The following is an 18,180-nucleotide window of genomic DNA, read 5'->3' on the forward strand; positions in this document are numbered from 1 at the left end:
CAAAATGGATTTTCTTTAAAAAACAAAGTGTTGATACTCACTGCATGTATATAAAACATTAAAATCCATGATAACTGGGAGGCCCAAGGTGAGTTGGTGTGGTAATGACCCAAGTGTTAGTCCCTTTTGATTAAAGTGAAACCAACTGTTCAGCATTTGGACTGATACACAAATTTCATTTCAGGATTTGTGCTCAGGGGATAACCCCAGCCCTAATCCAACCCTTAAACCACAGAAGACAAAACACGGTCTGTGAACTGACCTCAGAGTCTCCAGTCTACAGTGTGGACTCTTGAGTCCGGCACACAGCAGCTTCACTTCTGAATACTGCAGCTTATTGGAGTCCAGCTGCAGCTCTCTCAGATGGGAGGGGTTGGACTTCAGAGCTGAGGCCAAAACTTGACATTGAGTGTCTGAGAGACGACAGCCAGAAAGTCTGTGGTAAAATAAAAATACACAAAAAGAAAATCAATACAATCAGATACTGACATTATAAACATCGTCCCAATAATTTCATAATTTACCCCTAATGTTATATTACATATTATTTAGAAAGGATTCATTAAAGATCATCAAAGAATTACGTTATTTTATCACTGAAAATGTTGTTACATTTAAGTACATTAGCACTGTTCGATGATACAACACTGTGATAATACAAGTTAATTCTAGAAAAAAGGAGAGTTAATAATATATCATTTGAGAATATTTGGCAGCTAGCTAGCCACACCCAGTGGATTTAAATGATAGTATAGTGGGTGAAAGGGGTCACATGAAATAATAGCGTTTGTCAAATCATAATGGCTTAAATGCCAGGGGGGCAAAGGGGGCACAAAGCCCCATCCAGGATTTTCCCCCCAGTATATCACTGTAAACACAAATAGCAGTGTTTGCAGGAGTAATGTAGTTTTTCTTAGCTGGCAGGGTGACACATTGTTCTTTCAGATCTACATTTGGTGTCCCCTTCAGGAATCGCTCCTGAGAAAATGTCATGTAATTGTCCCCTCCAAAGCTGATTCACTGAACCTGATCACATTAGCAAGGATCAGCGTTTAAAACAAATGGCTAGCTTCTAAAACAGGTCAGATCAGCTGGTGCTCATTAAGGTTAATCAACTAAACTTCTATGAAAGATTACAAGGTAAGAGATGCGTCACTGCATCACCACAGGATGGCATCCTGTCACTTCTCTCTTAAATCCAGCTATGATTATCTTTAATGTTAAAAAATAAACCAGAATAATCTTTACATCACAAGTGCCCAGAACCTGCTGGGAAAATGTTACTGTCAATGATCACATCTGGACTTACCGAGCCTTCCTGCAGTTCCTCACAGCAGGGATCAGTCTCAGTTGTCCTGCCTCTGTTGTGTTATAATTTGTCAGGTCAAACTCATCCAGAACCTCCTCTGACATCTGCAGCATGTAGGCCAGAGCTGAGCAGTGGATCTCAGAGAGTTTCTTCTTCGATCTGTTCTCTGACTTCAGGAACTCTTGGATCTCCTGATGGAATGAGTGGTCGTTCATCTCCGTCAGACAGTGGAAGATGTTGATGCTTCTGTCAGGAAAGATATCATCCCTGTTCATCTCCTTCAGGTTGTTGATGGTTCTCTGGATGATTTTTGGACTGTTGTCTGTCTGACCCAGCAGGCCTGCTAAGAGTCTCTGGTTGGACTTCAGAGAGAGGCCATGAAGGAAGCGAACAAACAGGTCCAGGTGACCAATTCCACTTTTGAGGGATTTCTGCATGGCGTTGCTCAGGAAGACATCCAGGGAAGAGTCACTTCTTCCATACTCCCAACTTTCTCCCGGGAAGTCCTTCAGTACCTCGGTGTTCCTGTTGGTGTAACAGTGGAACATGTAGACTGCAGCCAGAAACTCCTGAACGCTCAGATGAACAAAGCAGTAGACTGTTTTCTGGAAGATCACACTCTCTCTTCTGAAGATCTCTGTACAAACTCCTGAGTACATCGAGGCCTCTGTGACATCAAGACCACACCGCTCCAGGTCTTCTTGGTAGAACATGATGTTTCCTGTCCACAGATGTTCAAACGCCAGCCTCCCCAGCTTCAGAAGAACTTCCCTGTCAGCCTCCGTCAGCTCCTGTGGACTCGTCTCACGTCCCTCATCGTACTTCTGCTTCTTCCTCTTTGTCTGAACCAGCAGGAAGTGCGAGTACATGTCAGTCAGGGTCTTGGGCAGCTCTCCTCTCTGGTCTGTAGTCAACATGTGCTCCAGAACTGTAGCAGTGATCCAGCAGAAGACTGGGATCAGACACATGATGTGGAGGCTCCTGGAGGTCTTGATGTGTGAGATGATTCTGCTGGACAGATCTTCGTCACTGAACCTCCTCCTGAAGTACTCCTCCTTCTGGTCGTCAGTGAAGCCTCGTACTTCTGTTACCCTGTCGACACGTGAAGGAGGGATCTGATTGGCTGCTGCAGGTCGGGAAGTTATCCAGATGAGAGCCGAGGGAAGCAGCTTCCCCTCGATGAGGTTTGTCAGCAGCACGCTGACTGATGACTTCTGTGTGACATCAGACACGACCTCATGGTTCTTGAAATCCAGTGAAAGTCTGCTTTCATCCAGGCCGTCAAAGATGAACAGAAGTTTACAGACAGCGAGCTTCTCTGCTGTCACCTTCTGTAATGTTGGATGGAAAACATGGAGCAGCCTGAGAAGACTGAACTGCTCATATCTGATCAGGTTCAGCTCCCTGAACGACAGCAGAACCAGCAGACTGACATCTTGGTTTTCGGAGCCCTCTGCCCAGTCCAGAGTGAACTTCTGCACTGAGAAGGTTTTTCCGATGCCAGCGACGCCGTTGGTCAGAACCACTCTGATGGGTCTCTGTTGGTCAGGTGAGGCTTTAAAGATGTCGCAGCACCTGATTGGAGTTTCACTGAAGGTCTTCATCTTGGAAACTGTCTCAAGCTGCATCACCTCATGTTGGGTATTAACCTCTTCACTCTGTCCCTCTGTGATGTAGAGCTCAGTGTAGATCCTGTTGAGGAGGGTTCCACTTCCTGTTTCATCACTTCCTTCAGTCACACGTTCACATCTCCTCCTCAGACTGATCTTGTGTTCATCTAAAACCTCCTGCAGACCAACATCCACTGAAAAAGAGAAACGGGTGTGACCAAACACAGAACATTTGGTGATTATTTGATTACCAATGTAAAAACGATCAAAATAAAAGTATATAAAGAAGTAAAGGTTATAAAGTCCACCTGAATCACAAACAGTGTTGTGATGTTATAGTAAAAAACTGCAGCGATCTGGAGGATAAGACGTGTTTGTATGTTAGAGAAGAAAGAGACATTAGCAGGAAGCTCAGCTCGTCTGTGGCTCTTTTTTGTGTCTCAGGCTGCTGTTCAGCTTTTAGACAGTGTGACTGTGATAGAACCGAGATGTTGCTGCTTTACAGAGTTAAACATTTCTCCATCATCAACATATCAAATCTGAATGTATTTCTTTTGGTTGTGAAGAGAAGTGATGCAGAACAGATTTGCTGCTAGAGCAGAAAAAAACATGTTATTATATTTCAGTTGTACTTTAAATGTAGTGATATTTATAACGATCTTAATTGTCCGTGCAGGGTGACACAAACAAATGTCACTTTATTAAATCAACAGTGTTTTCAGACACGATGACATCAGGAGACAGATGTAGTCTTACTTTGTACAGTGCTGGTCAGACTGGCTGTCTGCAGTCCAGCTCTTGTTCTGGATCTTACCTTCACACTGGGGACAAGAGGAGTCTCCTGGTGACGCAGACTGGTCCCAGTATGAGGTGATGCACTGTCTGCAGAACCAGTGTCCACAGCTGGTAGAGACTGGATCCTTCAGGACGTCCTGACAGAAAACACAGCAGGTCGGCTGCTCCTCCTTAGAAACATGACTCTTCTTCTCTCTGTGAAGGAGAGGAGAAGACGGGGCACAAAGATTTCAGTCCAAAGACTGAAACACCTGAGACACTGAATGTTTCATAATTCTGTTCTTTACAGTTTACAGATAAGATTTCATTTTGTTTTAAACCTCATCTCATTTCATCTCATTGTCTTGTCCGCTTTTCCTGTTGGGTCGCGGGGTGTTGCCGCTTTATCCCCCCTCTCAGGGGGGTTGCAGGGCTACTGGGGCCTAATCCAGTACTCAAGGGGCAAAGGCCAGGGTACACCCCTGGATGAGTCGCCAGCTCATCGCAGGGCCCGCTGATGGCAGAGGCTGCCTCGCAAGGTGCCAACTGCGCATCAGGAGCAATTTCGGGGTTCAGCATCTTGCTCAAGGATGCTTCAGCATGTAGCTCAGTTCCGCCCAGGGCAGCCATGGTCACCTGAGCTACAGCCGCCCCTGTGTTTTAAACCGGTTTCCTTAACACATCAGCCCGTTAAATCCTGATGGGAGCGACCACACTCTGTAACCTTCATATCCCACTTGGAGTGTTTCAGAGGCAGAGTGTCACCTTTCTGATGTTGACTTGTCTTTTTGTGCTTCTAACACCGATGAGTAGGATACGTAGTTAAATGGTTTCATTATTCGTCTGTTTTAAGTGTATTTATTGTTAATATTTCCGACTTTGTTATCACTAGTAATCACATTTCCATGTGCATTTCATCATTATTGCTGTAATACATCTTTATGTACTTTCACTCCTGTCAACCATCGCTTATAATTGAATACATTGTGATCTCGTTGATCTGCTCTGTACATGCGACATCTATTGCACGTCTGTCCGTCCTGGGAGAGGGATCCCTCCTCTGTGGCTCTCCCTGAGGTTTCTTCTGCATTTTTTTTCCCTGTTAAAAGGGCTTTTTTTTGGGGCAAGTTTTTCCTCACTCGAATCGAGGGTCGAAGGACAGAGGGTGTCATCTCTGTACAGATTGTAAAGCCCTCTGAGGCAAACTGTGATTTGTGAATTTGGGCTATACAAATAAAATTTGATTTGATTTGATTTGATTTGATTTGACTTTGTTGTTCTGAAGATCCCCGAGTCTGCACAGGGTGTTTTATTTTGAAAATTGACAGGATGCTTTATGCCGACCACGAGCATTGGAGGTTCATCTTGGGATAGAAAAGATAGCTGGATAATGGAGACCTTGCTTTCCATCTGCTGAAATGAACTCTGCATGGTTTCATTTATATCCTGTGAATCCTTGATAAATTGTTTTATGAAGAAAGAAAAATGAAGCCGCTTCAAATAAACAAATCATGAGGCAGATGGGACAAATTATTTCTTTGTTCATTATTTCTCATCCGTATCATAGAGTGTTTATTCAATAATTCAAAGGTGTAAAGATCAACAAGAGCTCCAGAGGAACTGTAGTGTGAACAGACAGAGGACTGAGGGCGCTTTCACACCAACAGCAGTTGGTGCACACTAATCAGTCCATTCGTACCAAAAGCTCTTAGTTCGGTCTGTTTTCGTCGGTGTGAAAGCATCAATCGCACTCGGGTGCGCACTAAATCAAGCGGACCGAGACCTCCAAAAAGGGGTGGTCTCTGTCCGCTTGAATCCGCACCAAATGCCAACCTTTGGTGCGGTCCCTCTGGTGAGAACACAAACCTGGACCAACTCAGGTATAAACGTGACCCACACATCTGACCCAGATGTTGAGGATGGTGAGTCATTTTTCCTGCTTTTGCTTATTATTAAGGCAAAATAACACAATGTATGTCCATCAATGAATAGTTATAGGCTAAAGCTTAATATGCGTGCTGCGTGGATATCGTTATGATGCAGCTACTAACATCACTAACAACAACATTTTTCTGACTGTGATCCTCATAAAAGTGATATGTTACAAATCTTCATGAAATAAACTAACGAAATTTGTTAAAGTAAGTCATTTGGTGATTCCTAAGCCACTCAGTTAAACCAAGTTTGCGCTGCATTGCTCCGCTTGTGAGGCTGCGAGTGTGACTGCGCAGCCCTCAATGACATCGCAATTAAAAATCAATCTGTAGTAGTTTACTTTTGCCACCTCTGCATACCACATAGGCAATCCACTGGGTTGTAAGGTCAGAATCAGAAGAACATGCTTGCCCTTTTTTTATCATATTGTGCTGTGTTGATCAGCTGTGTTGTGTTTTACTGGCCCACAGCTGATCAACACACACAGGTGTTGTACAATATAAAAAGCAAGGACCAGCGCAAGTAACAGTGTATGAAAATGTCGCTCCATTGTGAAAGTCCAAATTGGCGCTTATTTCTACCGGAAGATGTCATTCAGACCAATTTTGGTCTGTTTGCATGTGTGAACGCGGACCACACCGCAGTCTGTATGCTACAATTTAACAATTTTACTGCCTGGTGCGGACCAAATAGTCGAACTAGCGGTGTGAAAGCGCCCTGAGTCTCTTTATGAGGTCTGAGTTCAGATCACTTAAAGAGGACTACATGTGAAAACACAGCAAGAATCATATTTTAGTTGGCAGATACATTTTAGGAGAAACTGTATTACAACAAAAACACATGTGACTGACAGAGATACTGAACATGAGTCAGAATCAGTTCTTACTTTGAGTCTGAGGGTCCAGGTTCATTACTGAAGAGTAGAGGATGATGTTTGGACCAGTCACTCTTCATAGACACACAGCTGGGTACTGGAGACTCTGCTCTCTGTCTGTTGGACTGAACTCTGCAAACACCAACATCACTTATTTTATATCACCTGAATCTCTGATAAACAGTCTAATGACAAAACCTTGTTAACAGCTCTAAATAAACAAAATAAAAGGCAGATGGGACGAATGATTTCATTTTCCCGATCACAACATTTTTTCGTTTTTTATGCATCAGTTGCATCTTAAAAGAAATGTTGTTATACTCAAAATCAACAGAAAAAGACTAAACATGTGACTGACAGAGATACTGAACATGAGTCAGAATCAGTTCTTACTTTGAGTCTGAGGGTCCAGGTTCATTACTGAAGAGTAGAGGATGATGTTTGGACCAGTCACTCTTCATAGACAGACAGCTGGACACTGGAGACTCTGCTCTCTGTCTGTTGGACTGAACTCTGCAAACATCAAAATCTGATGAATCCTGGATAAATTCTTCAATGACAAAACGGTTTTAACAGCTCTAAATACACAAATCATGAGGCAGATGGGACGAATGATTTCTTTGGTCATAATTTCTCATCCATATCAAAGAGAGTTTATTCAATAATTCAAAGGTGTAAAGATCACCAAGAGCTCCAGAGGAACTGTAGTGTGAACAGACAGAGGACTGAGTCTCTTTAGGAAGACTGAGTTCAGTTCACTTAAAGAGGACTACATGTGAAAACACAGTAAGAATCATATTTTAGTGACAGATGCATTTTTAGGAGAAACTGTATTACAACAAAAACACATGTGACTGACAGAGATACTGAACATGAGTCAGAATCAGTTCTTACTTTGAGTCTGAGGGTCCAGGTTCATTACTGAAGAGTAGAGGATGATGTTTGGACCAGTCACTCTTCATAGACACACAGCTGGGTACTGGAGACTCTGCTCTGTCCTCCTCTTCCTCACTTTTATCCATCTTCTCCTCTGAAGTCAGTCTGAGAGGTGAAACAGTGACACACTGTGAGCTCAGGACACAAGAATCAGGAAACAAGTTTGTTCAAGAGAACAGGAAGTGAAACACAACCACACACACACACACACACACACACACACACACACACACAGGCAGTTCAACAAAACCGTACAAAAGACGATCAAATGTGTTGTTTGGTTTTACATGACACGAGGTGACATGTGACGTCATACAGAGCAGTCAGACAGGTTTGTCTTAAAGCCGAACCACAGCAGATAAACCCAGTTTGTTCCGACTCCACCAGACACGTCTCTGTTTCCTGTTTCCTGTCGTGTGCCACGCTGTTTTTTTGTTCCGTCCTCAGCACGGCCTCATGTTTCAGAAGCGGGACGACATTTTACTTTTGGTTGAGTTTTGTTATTGTTAGGCGCGGTGAGCAGTTTAGGCCTCGACAGATAAGACGTCAAACTCTCTGAATAAAGCGTCCATAAGTTCATCCTAACATGTCTGTGCTCTTCAGCACACAGAGAGAAAACAGACTCAGACTCTCTCTGTCTGTACAACAATGATAAACTGTGTGTTAACACTCACCCTGACTCAGACTGCTGCTGTGCCGCTCCTTCTGTCGACCTAAGATGGAGTCTGAACACTGAGTTTACTTTCACTTTGAGGGTTTCTCGGTCCGTGTATCATCTGATCATTCAATTATTCCAATTAATGTGGCAAACGAAAAACGTATTTAAAACAATATTTCGTTTTTCTGTACAAACTGGTGTTTGTTTTCCTATTTTCAGCCCAAAACGGAAAATGTAATAAACAAGGAAACCAAAACGAAATAACAAATCTAATTTACATTTTCCGTTATTGTTATACCATTTCCCACGGTGCATTTCTGCTGTGTGGCCACGCTTTGCGCATGCACAATGTGTGGTCGCTCGGTATCCATGGTGAGCAACAACACACCGGTCTGAGCGTCCCACGGTCCAGTCCATTGACTGTGTACAGTCTATGGTCCAGTCCCAGTAGACCACTGGAGTCCCACGTTCTAATGGCCTCACTCGAGCCATACATGTCTCTAATTGATTACATGTTTATGAATGCAGTGACATCATGAGATCTCAGAAACGTTGCGAGAAGTGGGTGTCCAGCGGGGTAGCTCTGAAATCACACAGAGATGCAAATAATGAATACAGGACTTCCACAAAGAGTAAATAACACAGTATTTCTACACTGTTCTAGTAGTACTTTTACTTATGTACTTCTTCCCTTACAGTAAAGCTGAAGGCTGCGTTCTTGTTAAGGGAATGAATGTGCACAGTGTGCGCTGATGTTTCCTTTTAAGATAGAAAGAGAGGAGATGGGGGCAGAACTACTTTGGACAGATGCAAAATCAGACATTTACACATATGAACAACCTGACATGTACATTTATGGTTTGTAGACAAATAATGCTGACTTGATATTTTAACAACAGACTCGTTCAGGTGAGAGTGATCGGAGGTTTAGGAAAGCTTGATGTGACGATCAGTGTTATTTTGTTTGTGTTATTAACATATTTAAAAGGGACATAGTTGAGTTGCTCACTTCAGATGAGGGTGAACAACTGGTTTGCAAATGATCTTTTTTTCATAGTCTGTAAATTATATAGTCATAATAACACATCAGGCAAAGATGACACAACTTTGCATCAAGACAGAAGCACTTAAAAACAAATCTGAGGAGGCTCACTAGAGATCAGAGATGCTCCAGATGATCTTGTAGATAAAGTACCTACAAGCTCAGTCCCACAATCAAGACTCAGAAGTACTTAATTTATTTGTGATCGTCTTTCAAAGATGTTTGGTGGTTTTAATCCTGATGTGAAGATGTTTAATTGGAGCGACTCCATCAGATCTTTAGAATCCAGAATTACTTATTGGTTTTATCTTCTCTCTTTTCTACAGTTTGTTTCAGAATCCTCACATAATGTTGATCATCTTTCTGATCACAAATGAATTATGATCAAGTTTAGCAGGTACAAAACAAAAAAGTAATTTATGTGGCTAATGGAATTTTTAAAAATTAACTGAAATGATGATATATTTTGTGATGTAGTGAAAAAAAAACAGTAACAGGAATTTTTATTTTTTTGGGCCTTTATTGACAGTAACGCTTGAGAGATGACAGGAAACAGGATGAGAGAGGTGGAGCAACACACAGCAACGGGCCCCGGGCCAGGACTTGAGCCCGGGCCGCTGCAGCGAGGACAGAGCCTCTGTACATGGGACACCCGCTCTACAAACTGAGCTTATCGGCACCCTGTAACAGGAATATTTGGTGATAATGAAATAAATCACAAACAAAAGACACAGCAAAGAAGTTTAAAAAAATAGATAATCAGTATTATGAACGAATTAAACACATTTCTGATTAAAGACAATAAGAAATGAAAACACTGGAAGGATGCTGACAACATGTATATATTGAAATGGCCTTTAGAGGGTCGAGAGACAAATGGTTGAAACATAATAAACATATTAGGATTATTGAAAAGGATTAAAAAGCAACATGAGGCTCCTTGACCATCATATTATGAGCAGCTATACAGTAACAGACATTTTACAAAAGGTTTTCACCACCCTAGGAAAATAAAACTGATATAATGATATAATTTCAAAGTCATTAAAAAGTGTTAATATCCTTATGTTTTGATAAAACTCAACCATAGCAAAGAAAATCACTCATGACTTAACTCATTTTTAAACTTTATAATGAAAATAGACAAAATAAAACAAAACATACTCCAAAAAATGAATCTAAATCTAGATCATTTCATAATTCAATATATTTGACTGAAAGTCAGAATTCATTGATTACACAGATGTTATATGAATTGTATTATAATCATGGACAATTACAAGTAAATGTAGATGAATCAAGTTAAGTTTATCCACCTTTAACTGATACATGTGAATGAGTCGAACTTAAACAGACTAAAAAACAAATGAAAACTAGAGAAGGCAAATCCTGAAGACCTGTGGTTGTGAATGCTGCCTGTTGAGAAGCTGACAGCAAATGCACATCGGTGGCTTTGAAAACTTTGAATAATGTCAAGAATACATGAAAAATGTGGAATAATTTAGGGTTTGTTGGAAAGCTAAGGCCAAACCTGCACGTTTTCCTACAAGCTGATGTCGTCATTTTTCTGCTGGAGTGAAGATCTTGAACTCAGCAACACAAACATTTGTATTTGTTACATCTCCTTTTTAGTCCAGGCAAGATAGCGTTTTACGACAGACTAATTGTAATAGAATTTTTTTTCATCATACATCATTTCAATGAGGTGTCCAGAACAACATACTAAAAGTCCTAAGAAATCCTAGTTGGGGAAATATGTTTAATTCTCATCAATCCAAGATGTGTGCCAATAAGGCCGGACAGCAGTACACCGCAATGGGGCTATTTTTTTCCTTTACTCCTACCACAATGAACCTTTACACAGTGAGAGTATACATGAAAGGTAACTTTTTTGTATTACAAGCTTCTTTGAAAACGAATTTTAATAAGCAAATTAGCTCAACACTAATTGAATATTCCCAAATTTCCTAACACGAAAACTGTCTTTCCACAAAATGTATTGTAATTAAAATGTTTTTGTTGTGTGATATCAAACACACTGATCAGATTTTGATGAACAATTTCATCAAAATACTGTTTTTATGGAATTATGTCAAAAACACCATTCATACATGACGGATGCATATTCCCGTCAAATCTTCACCCAACCATCCTACTGCCAATGGCTGATGGCACTGTTGCTTTTGGACCGGCCTCTAACCTGCCTGGCTTGGTTGAACCTACCGGTATAGCCCTCAGGGTCATGGAGGCACACAAGCCTCCCCACCACGACAAGGTAGCAACAACAGGGGAGGATTGTTTTTAGGGTTTTGTTTTTTTAAGATTTTTTTTTTTTTTTTTAAGTTTTTTTAGACACTTTTGAATGTCAAACTAAAAACCATCTTCTGTTCTAATAGTAAAAAAAAAAAAAAAATAGAATAAAAAATAAAACAAGTGCACAAGGAGTGTTTAAACACCATTCATTAATTCTACACTTGCACTTGCACACAACTGACAACTATTATTTAGAAAAAACAAACAAGAAACTAACATCAATGTTGGTTTACACAGTTAATTTAGACTAGATGCCAGTTGCCTTGGTGATGTTTTTGGTGTCTGTGTTCATGTCAAGAGGCTTAAAAGCAGCGGGATAAGTTGTTGCACACAACTTGTCTTTTTTCCTTGCACCAGTGATTGACATATCGGGGTGGCGCTGTCTTAACGTGTTTGATGCGTTTCTAGCGCCGCACCGCGCATCCACGAAACATCGCAGACGGACTTTGTCCGGTCAACCAGTCGCGAGCCGTCGCCTTTGTGTTTCATAAATGAAGCAGGTGGCTCCTCTAACTTCACACTCTCAGCACTTCTCTTCCTCGTCTGTTATGACGGTTGCTGGCAGCTTTCAGGCTTACCACCTGGATTAAACTTTTAATATTATATTAATATATTTAATATTCACTCAGACGTATTCGTCGTGTAACTGTGTGCACCAAACCGTGACGGTATGGGACGAATACAAATACTATTACACCCCTAGTGTTAAGTGTGTTAATTATCTCATCTCATCCTCTTTTTTTTTTTTTTTACCGCTTTTCCGTGAGAGTTGCGGGGATGTTACTGCTTTATCCCCCCTAGGGTATATCCCTGGACGAGTCGCCAGCTCATCGCAGGGCCCTTCTGACGGCAGAGGCTGCCACACAAGGTGCCAACTGCACGCCAGGAGCAATTTCGAGGTTTAGTATCTTGCTCAAGGATACCCACTGAGCTACAGCTGCCCCTTTGTGTTAACTATCATTTATGTTTGTTTGTAGTTCATTTTAGTACTTGCCCATGCTTTCTGTTCCTGTCCATCCTCCCCCGTCTGTTCATTATTTACTATTATATCTCAGTTTAGCATTACGGTATGTTTCGGTTGCTGGATTCTTCTTTGGTTCTTCGTCCCGCTCATAGCCATCTGATAAATCAGGCAACTGGGAGTTTGTACAGCTAGTACCACGACATTCTCCGCATATGGCAGTGCAAGGGAGTCCATATTTCTTGCATGTACATCTCTTTGTGCTGCAGTCTTGCTTGCAACTACAGCGGACTACATCCAGTAACTCTGGTGGTGCAGCAGGCTGATCAGTCATTATTGGCATAAATCTACCATCCATAACATGCCAATCCCCAGTCTTTTGGGTTCATGCTTTCACTTCTACCTTTCCACTCCATCATTTGGTAAAACACAGGAAGACGATGGAACTTTGCAGCTGTTGATGTTGGTGGTGGAGTTTGAGGTTCCACTGGAGATGTGTTGTTAGATACTTTCTCACAGAATCGCCTGTGTCTCAGCATATCCAGCGATTCATCTTTGCCACCCCCATACAGTGATACTAGAGCCTTTTCACCTGCTGCAATGATAATGCCTTTTCCCATCTTTTCCTCTGACTGACTGAATACCTTAGGGTTACTAGTGTACTAGTGTATTGCTCATTTGCATATTTAAATTCATTTTCAAAGAAACTTGTAATACAAACATTTTTACTTTTCTTGGATACTTTCATTGTGTAAAGTTTGATTGCGATAGGAGTAAAGGAAAAAAATAGCCCCATTGCGGTGTACTGCTGTCCGGCCTTATTGGCACACACCTTGGATTGATGAGAATTTAACATATTTCCCCAACTAGGATTTCTTAGGACTTTTAGTATGTTGTTCTGGACACCTCATAGAAATGATGTATGATGAAAAAGTTTAGTTCTATTTTTGGGTCCAAACTGAGCTAGATTGCCTCGACTATTTAGGCTGATTCATTTCAACCTAATTTAAAATTTTCCAATATCCTTGTTTCAGTTTGTACACTGTATACAGGTTTTATGTCGTCAAACGTTTGCATCAATATCAAACCCCACATGCATTCAGAATACACACGTCTTATACGTCTTATTTTTAACAATGCATACAAATTTACATGTTATTTTGTTATGTACTTAAGGTAGCTGATCCTGCCGCTTCAACCTCTCTGGATAATCCGGACACAGCTGATCCTCTCCACACCACCACCCTTACAGAGATCATTTCCATCTGATGAGAGAAGAGAGACAACAGAAGTCATGAATGTTTACAGAGATCCCTTCATCAACGGTCAGTCAGTGATGCAGCACATCCACTGTAAAGACCAGCAGGGCCAGAAGTGGAGCGGCTGTGTAGCGTAGCCAGCTTCCTTTCAGCTCTCATGTGGGAGTGAAGCTCACAGACCTGCAGACACTTTGGACATCAAGTCTGTTAACTCTGCAGATTTCACTGAAGTACACAGTGGAAATAAACAGCTGAGAGTCCCTGAACACATCACTACTGCAGAAACAGATACTGCTCACTTTAATGATCGATTTACTGCTGTTAGATTTAAATGTCTCTGTGACATTTGAATATTTAATCTATTTTGAAATATTATGAGACAAATATGTAAATATGAGCCAAACAAATGGACAGATATATCCATGTTCATAAAGTCTGGACAGAAAACCATCAGCAGTGGTTATTGGACCATTCCAGTCTCCTGTCACAGCTTCACTGAGGAAACCAGAAAATACTGGATCTTTTCTTTGATACTATGTTAAGTTCAATACTGCTGAAACCAGCAGGAACTGACTCAAACCTTCTACTGACCTCAGAGTCTGCAGTCTACAGTCTGGACTCTTCACAAGTTCAGACAGCAGCTTCACGTCTGAATCCTGCAGGTCGTTTCCTCTCAGGTCCAGCTCTCTCTGATGGGAGGGGTTGGACCTCAGAGCTGAGGCCAGAGAAGCACAGCTGATCTCTGACAAACTGCAGTAATTCAATCTGAATGAAGCATAAAAGATGCAGATTAATTACTTTATAAATTAAAAATGTCTCATCATGTCACCACATCTACAGAGATTATTAACATGCTGCTGAACTCAAGTCTGGAATAATTATCCCATCAGACATGATGAATGAAAAAAAGATTTGCTACGTTGATTCTCTTGTTTCCTCATATTTATAACGTGTGATTGTTATTTTATGAAAGACAGATTTTACATTAGAATCCAAAATGGCCCAAATGAATTAAAAAATAAAATCCCAGCACTTCTGAAGCTTTAATTTCAAACCACAGATTTAAACGATCCTCATCATCACTGTCATCTTCATCAACACACAGTTGACTGACTGAGCTCCGCTTCCTCAGTCTTCTTTATAACTGGATCAAATCCAAACTGAGCAAAATGAGCAGCATCTTCTCTTTACCCATCTGTCATTCTCTTTTTATTGCAATAATGTTAAATGGTTGTGCGAATTGACGTAAATATTCTTTAATGTTGTGGACATTCACATTCAGGCTTCTACTGTTAAAATGAATAAGTGATAGTTTCCTTTCTGTCTTGTTGAACTGTTCATCTGTGTAATAGCAGCCGTCGTCGTTGATGTTAAAGAAGTTAGTCTCCGGGTCCATATTGTGTTCGATGTCCTGTGAATTGTGCTCAGTGTATTCAAATGTTTTCAGTTCCAGCTTATCATAGTCAGCAATATTTAGTGTTATATGTATATTATCTTCAGTTGTAGATGAATGATTTCCTTCAGTGTGTCATGTCCGTGTATTTAATCACTTGTGTTTCCAGTTACCTTACAGTCCACTTTGATCCTCATTGAAATTGGTCCAGCTCCTCGATGTCTTTGATTACCAGCACTTTGGCCTCCTCCGGTGTGAATATTTTGCAGTTTGTGGTCCATGTGGATTGTGCTTTCCTGTTTCTTTGTGAATCATGCTTTCCTGGCAATATCTGTGTTGCGTTTGGCTAGGTGTTCATTGATGCAGACGTCTGTTCCCTTCAGCTTCCATCCTGGTTTAAGCGGTGTAGTTTTGTGTTTTCTGTTAACAAACCTCATTTTTACGGCCAGTTTGTTGTTGTTGTTGTTTCTCCGGGGCAGAGGGTGACATGCTTCAATGGTGTTACAGTCCACTTCGATGCCCTTGGACTGCAGAAAGGCTGCTACTTGTTGCTCCACGGTGTCAGAAACTAACTCACTGGCCTCCCAATCGTGGTCAGTGGTCACTTATCTGTGTTTTGTAGCCTCAGAGCCTTCACCTCTGCCACCAGGTCCAGGATGGATTTCTGCTGCAGCCTGACAACGGACACCTCCTCTAACAGAAAGTCAAGCAACCTCTTTATGTCGACTACCTCCATTACCGGTTGTTTTCTTCACAAAAACTTGTCAGCCGTCGGCTCGTCCAGTGATCGACAGTCCATGATTCTGAATCAACGTCTTAATGCAATCAGTGGTCAATAACAGTCACTTCAGCAGATATTCTGAAATCCTTAATCCAAATCTGTGGTCAAATGTCTGAAATTTACTCCAAAATCGAGCCCAAGAAACACCACGAGAACCAAACACACACACCAACAACTCTTATACAATTTACCAAATATTATAAACTTTACACAGAGGACATTTTCTACAATTAAGAAATAGTGTTGGTGTACTGACCTCAGAGTCTCCAGTCGACAGTTTGGACTCTCCAGTCCAGCAGAGAGAAGCTTCACTCCTGAATCCTTCAGGTTGTTGTTACCCAGGTCCAGCTGCCTCAGATGGGAGGGGTTGGACTTCAGAGCTGAGGCCAGAGAAGCACAGCTGATCTCTGACAAACTGCAGAAATTCAATCTGAATGAAGCATAAAAGATGAAGATTAATTAATTTATAAATTAAAAATGTCTCATCATGTCACCACATCTACAGAGATTATTAACATGCTGCTGAACTCAAGTCTGGAATAATTATCCCATCAGACATGATGAATGAAAAAAGATTTGCTACGTTCATTCTCTTGTTTCCTCAAATTTATAACATATGATTGTGTTATTTTATGAAAGACAGATTTTACATTAGAATTCCACAATGGCCCAAATGATATTAAATAAAATCGCAGCACTTCTGAAGCTTTAATTTCAAACCACAGATTTTAGAATATCTAAATCCCTTTTGATAAAATTAAACCAACTGTTCAGCATTTGGACTGATACACTTTGAAAATTTCATTTCAGGATTTGTGCTCAGGGGATAACCCCAGCCCTAATCCGACCCCTAAACCACAGAAGACACAATGAACCACACAAAAGACCAAACATGGTCCGTGAACTGACCTCAGAGTCTCCAGTCTACAGTTTGGACTCTTGAGTCCGGCACACAGCAGCTTCACTCCTGAATCCTTCAGGTTGTTGGAGTCCAGCTGCAGCTCTCTCAGATGGGAGGGGTTGGACTTCAGAGCTGAGGCCAAAACTTCATATTGAGTGTCTGAGAGACGACAGTCAGAAAGTCTGTGGTAAAATAAATAAAAAAATTAAAAAATCAATACAATCAGATACTGACATTAAACATCATCCCAATACTTTCATAATTTACCCCTAATGTTATATTACATATTATTTAGAAAGGATTCATTAAAGATCATCAAAGAATTACGTTATTTTACCATTGAAAATGTTGTTACATTTAAGTACATTAGCACTGTTCGATGATACAACACTGTGATAATACAAGTTAATTCTAGAAAAAAGGAGAGTTAATAATATATCATTTGAGAATATTTGGCAGCTAGCTAGCCACACCCAGTGGATTTAAATGATAGTATAGTGGGTGAAAGGGGTCACATGAAATAATAGCGTTTGTCAAATCATAATGGCTTAAATGCCAGGGGGGCAAAGGGGGCACAAAGCCCCATCCAGGATTTTCCCCCCAGTATATCACTGTAAACACAAATGGCAGTGTTTGCAGGAGTAATGTAGTTTTTCTTAGCTGGCAGGGTGACACATTGTTCTTTCAGATCTACATTTGGTGTCCCCTTCAGGAATCGCTCCTGAGAAAATGTCATGTAATTGTCCCCTCCAAAGCTGATTCACTGAACCTGATCACATTAGCAAGGATCATCGTTTAAAACATATGGCTAACTTCTAAAACAGGTCAGATCAGCTGGTGCTCATTAAAGTTAATTAACTAAACTTCTATGAAAGATAACAAGGTAAGAGATGCGTCACTGCATCACCACAGGATGACATCCTGTCACTTCTCTCTCAGGGCGCGTTCACACCAGCCTTGTTAAGTCCGGTTAAACCGAACTGTGGAGCGTTTGCCCAATGGTGCGGTCCGTTTGGGTCGGTGTGAACTAGGGGTGTCAACATCTACACGTGTAAACGGGTACACGGATAATAAATCATAACCGTTTAGAAAAATCAATAACTGTTTACACGTTATTTTTCCTCCTCCTCGTTTATTTCTCACCAATATATAGGCCTATAGTATTTTTAGGGGTGATGATGTTGTCTGAAAGCTTCAGATAATAACATTAACTATACAATTAAATGTTCCCATGAGTGCAGTTATCCGCATACATAATAGATGCATGGGGCACAATGTTACGTTGATATATAAAAAAACCTGCGGCCACAGCCATTTGTGTTTTTCAGACCAGCGAGCGCACTTAAAGGCAAGACAGCTGCTGTGTAAAACAGGCTGCGGAGGACTTAAGAAGAGCGCGGGGCTCATCATCTTCTCCACGCGCAAATGTTTTCC

At 41.1% G+C, this 18,180-nt stretch overlaps 2 protein-coding genes across 4 annotated transcripts in view; one reads left to right on the forward strand and one right to left on the reverse strand.

Moving 5' to 3' along the window:
- LOC311254393 (uncharacterized protein) overlaps positions 1–18,180 on the forward strand; it is an 82,459-nt gene that overhangs the window by 49,772 nt on the left and 14,507 nt on the right. The window lies entirely within an intron of this gene.
- The window catches only part of LOC311254392 (protein NLRC3-like), a 43,142-nt gene that overhangs the window by 17,843 nt on the left and 7,119 nt on the right, over positions 1–18,180 (reverse strand). The window contains exons 1-7 of one of the 3 annotated variants that reach the window (XM_084348126.1): positions 8,113–8,396; positions 7,397–7,543; positions 6,896–7,015; positions 6,515–6,634; positions 3,734–3,909; positions 1,310–3,113; positions 263–436 (exon numbers count right to left, since the gene is read on the reverse strand). In XM_084348126.1, the coding sequence (XP_084204252.1) occupies positions 263–436; positions 1,310–3,113; positions 3,734–3,909; positions 6,515–6,634; positions 6,896–7,015; positions 7,397–7,524 (2,522 nt within the window). In that variant the 5' untranslated portion in view covers positions 7,525–7,543; positions 8,113–8,396. Of the gene's footprint in view, positions 1–262; positions 437–1,309; positions 3,114–3,733; positions 3,910–6,514; positions 6,635–6,895; positions 7,016–7,396; positions 7,544–8,112; positions 8,397–13,313; positions 13,678–14,262; positions 14,437–16,101; positions 16,276–16,754; positions 16,929–18,180 lie in introns of those variants that run through there. The other 2 variants (XM_084348127.1, XM_084348128.1) reach the window with 2 other exon arrangements.

The sequence above is a fragment of the Pagrus pagrus genome (assembly GCF_965226575.1).
Source record: "Pagrus pagrus genome assembly, chromosome: 3".
NCBI classification, from domain to species: Eukaryota; Metazoa; Chordata; class Actinopteri; order Spariformes; family Sparidae; genus Pagrus; species Pagrus pagrus.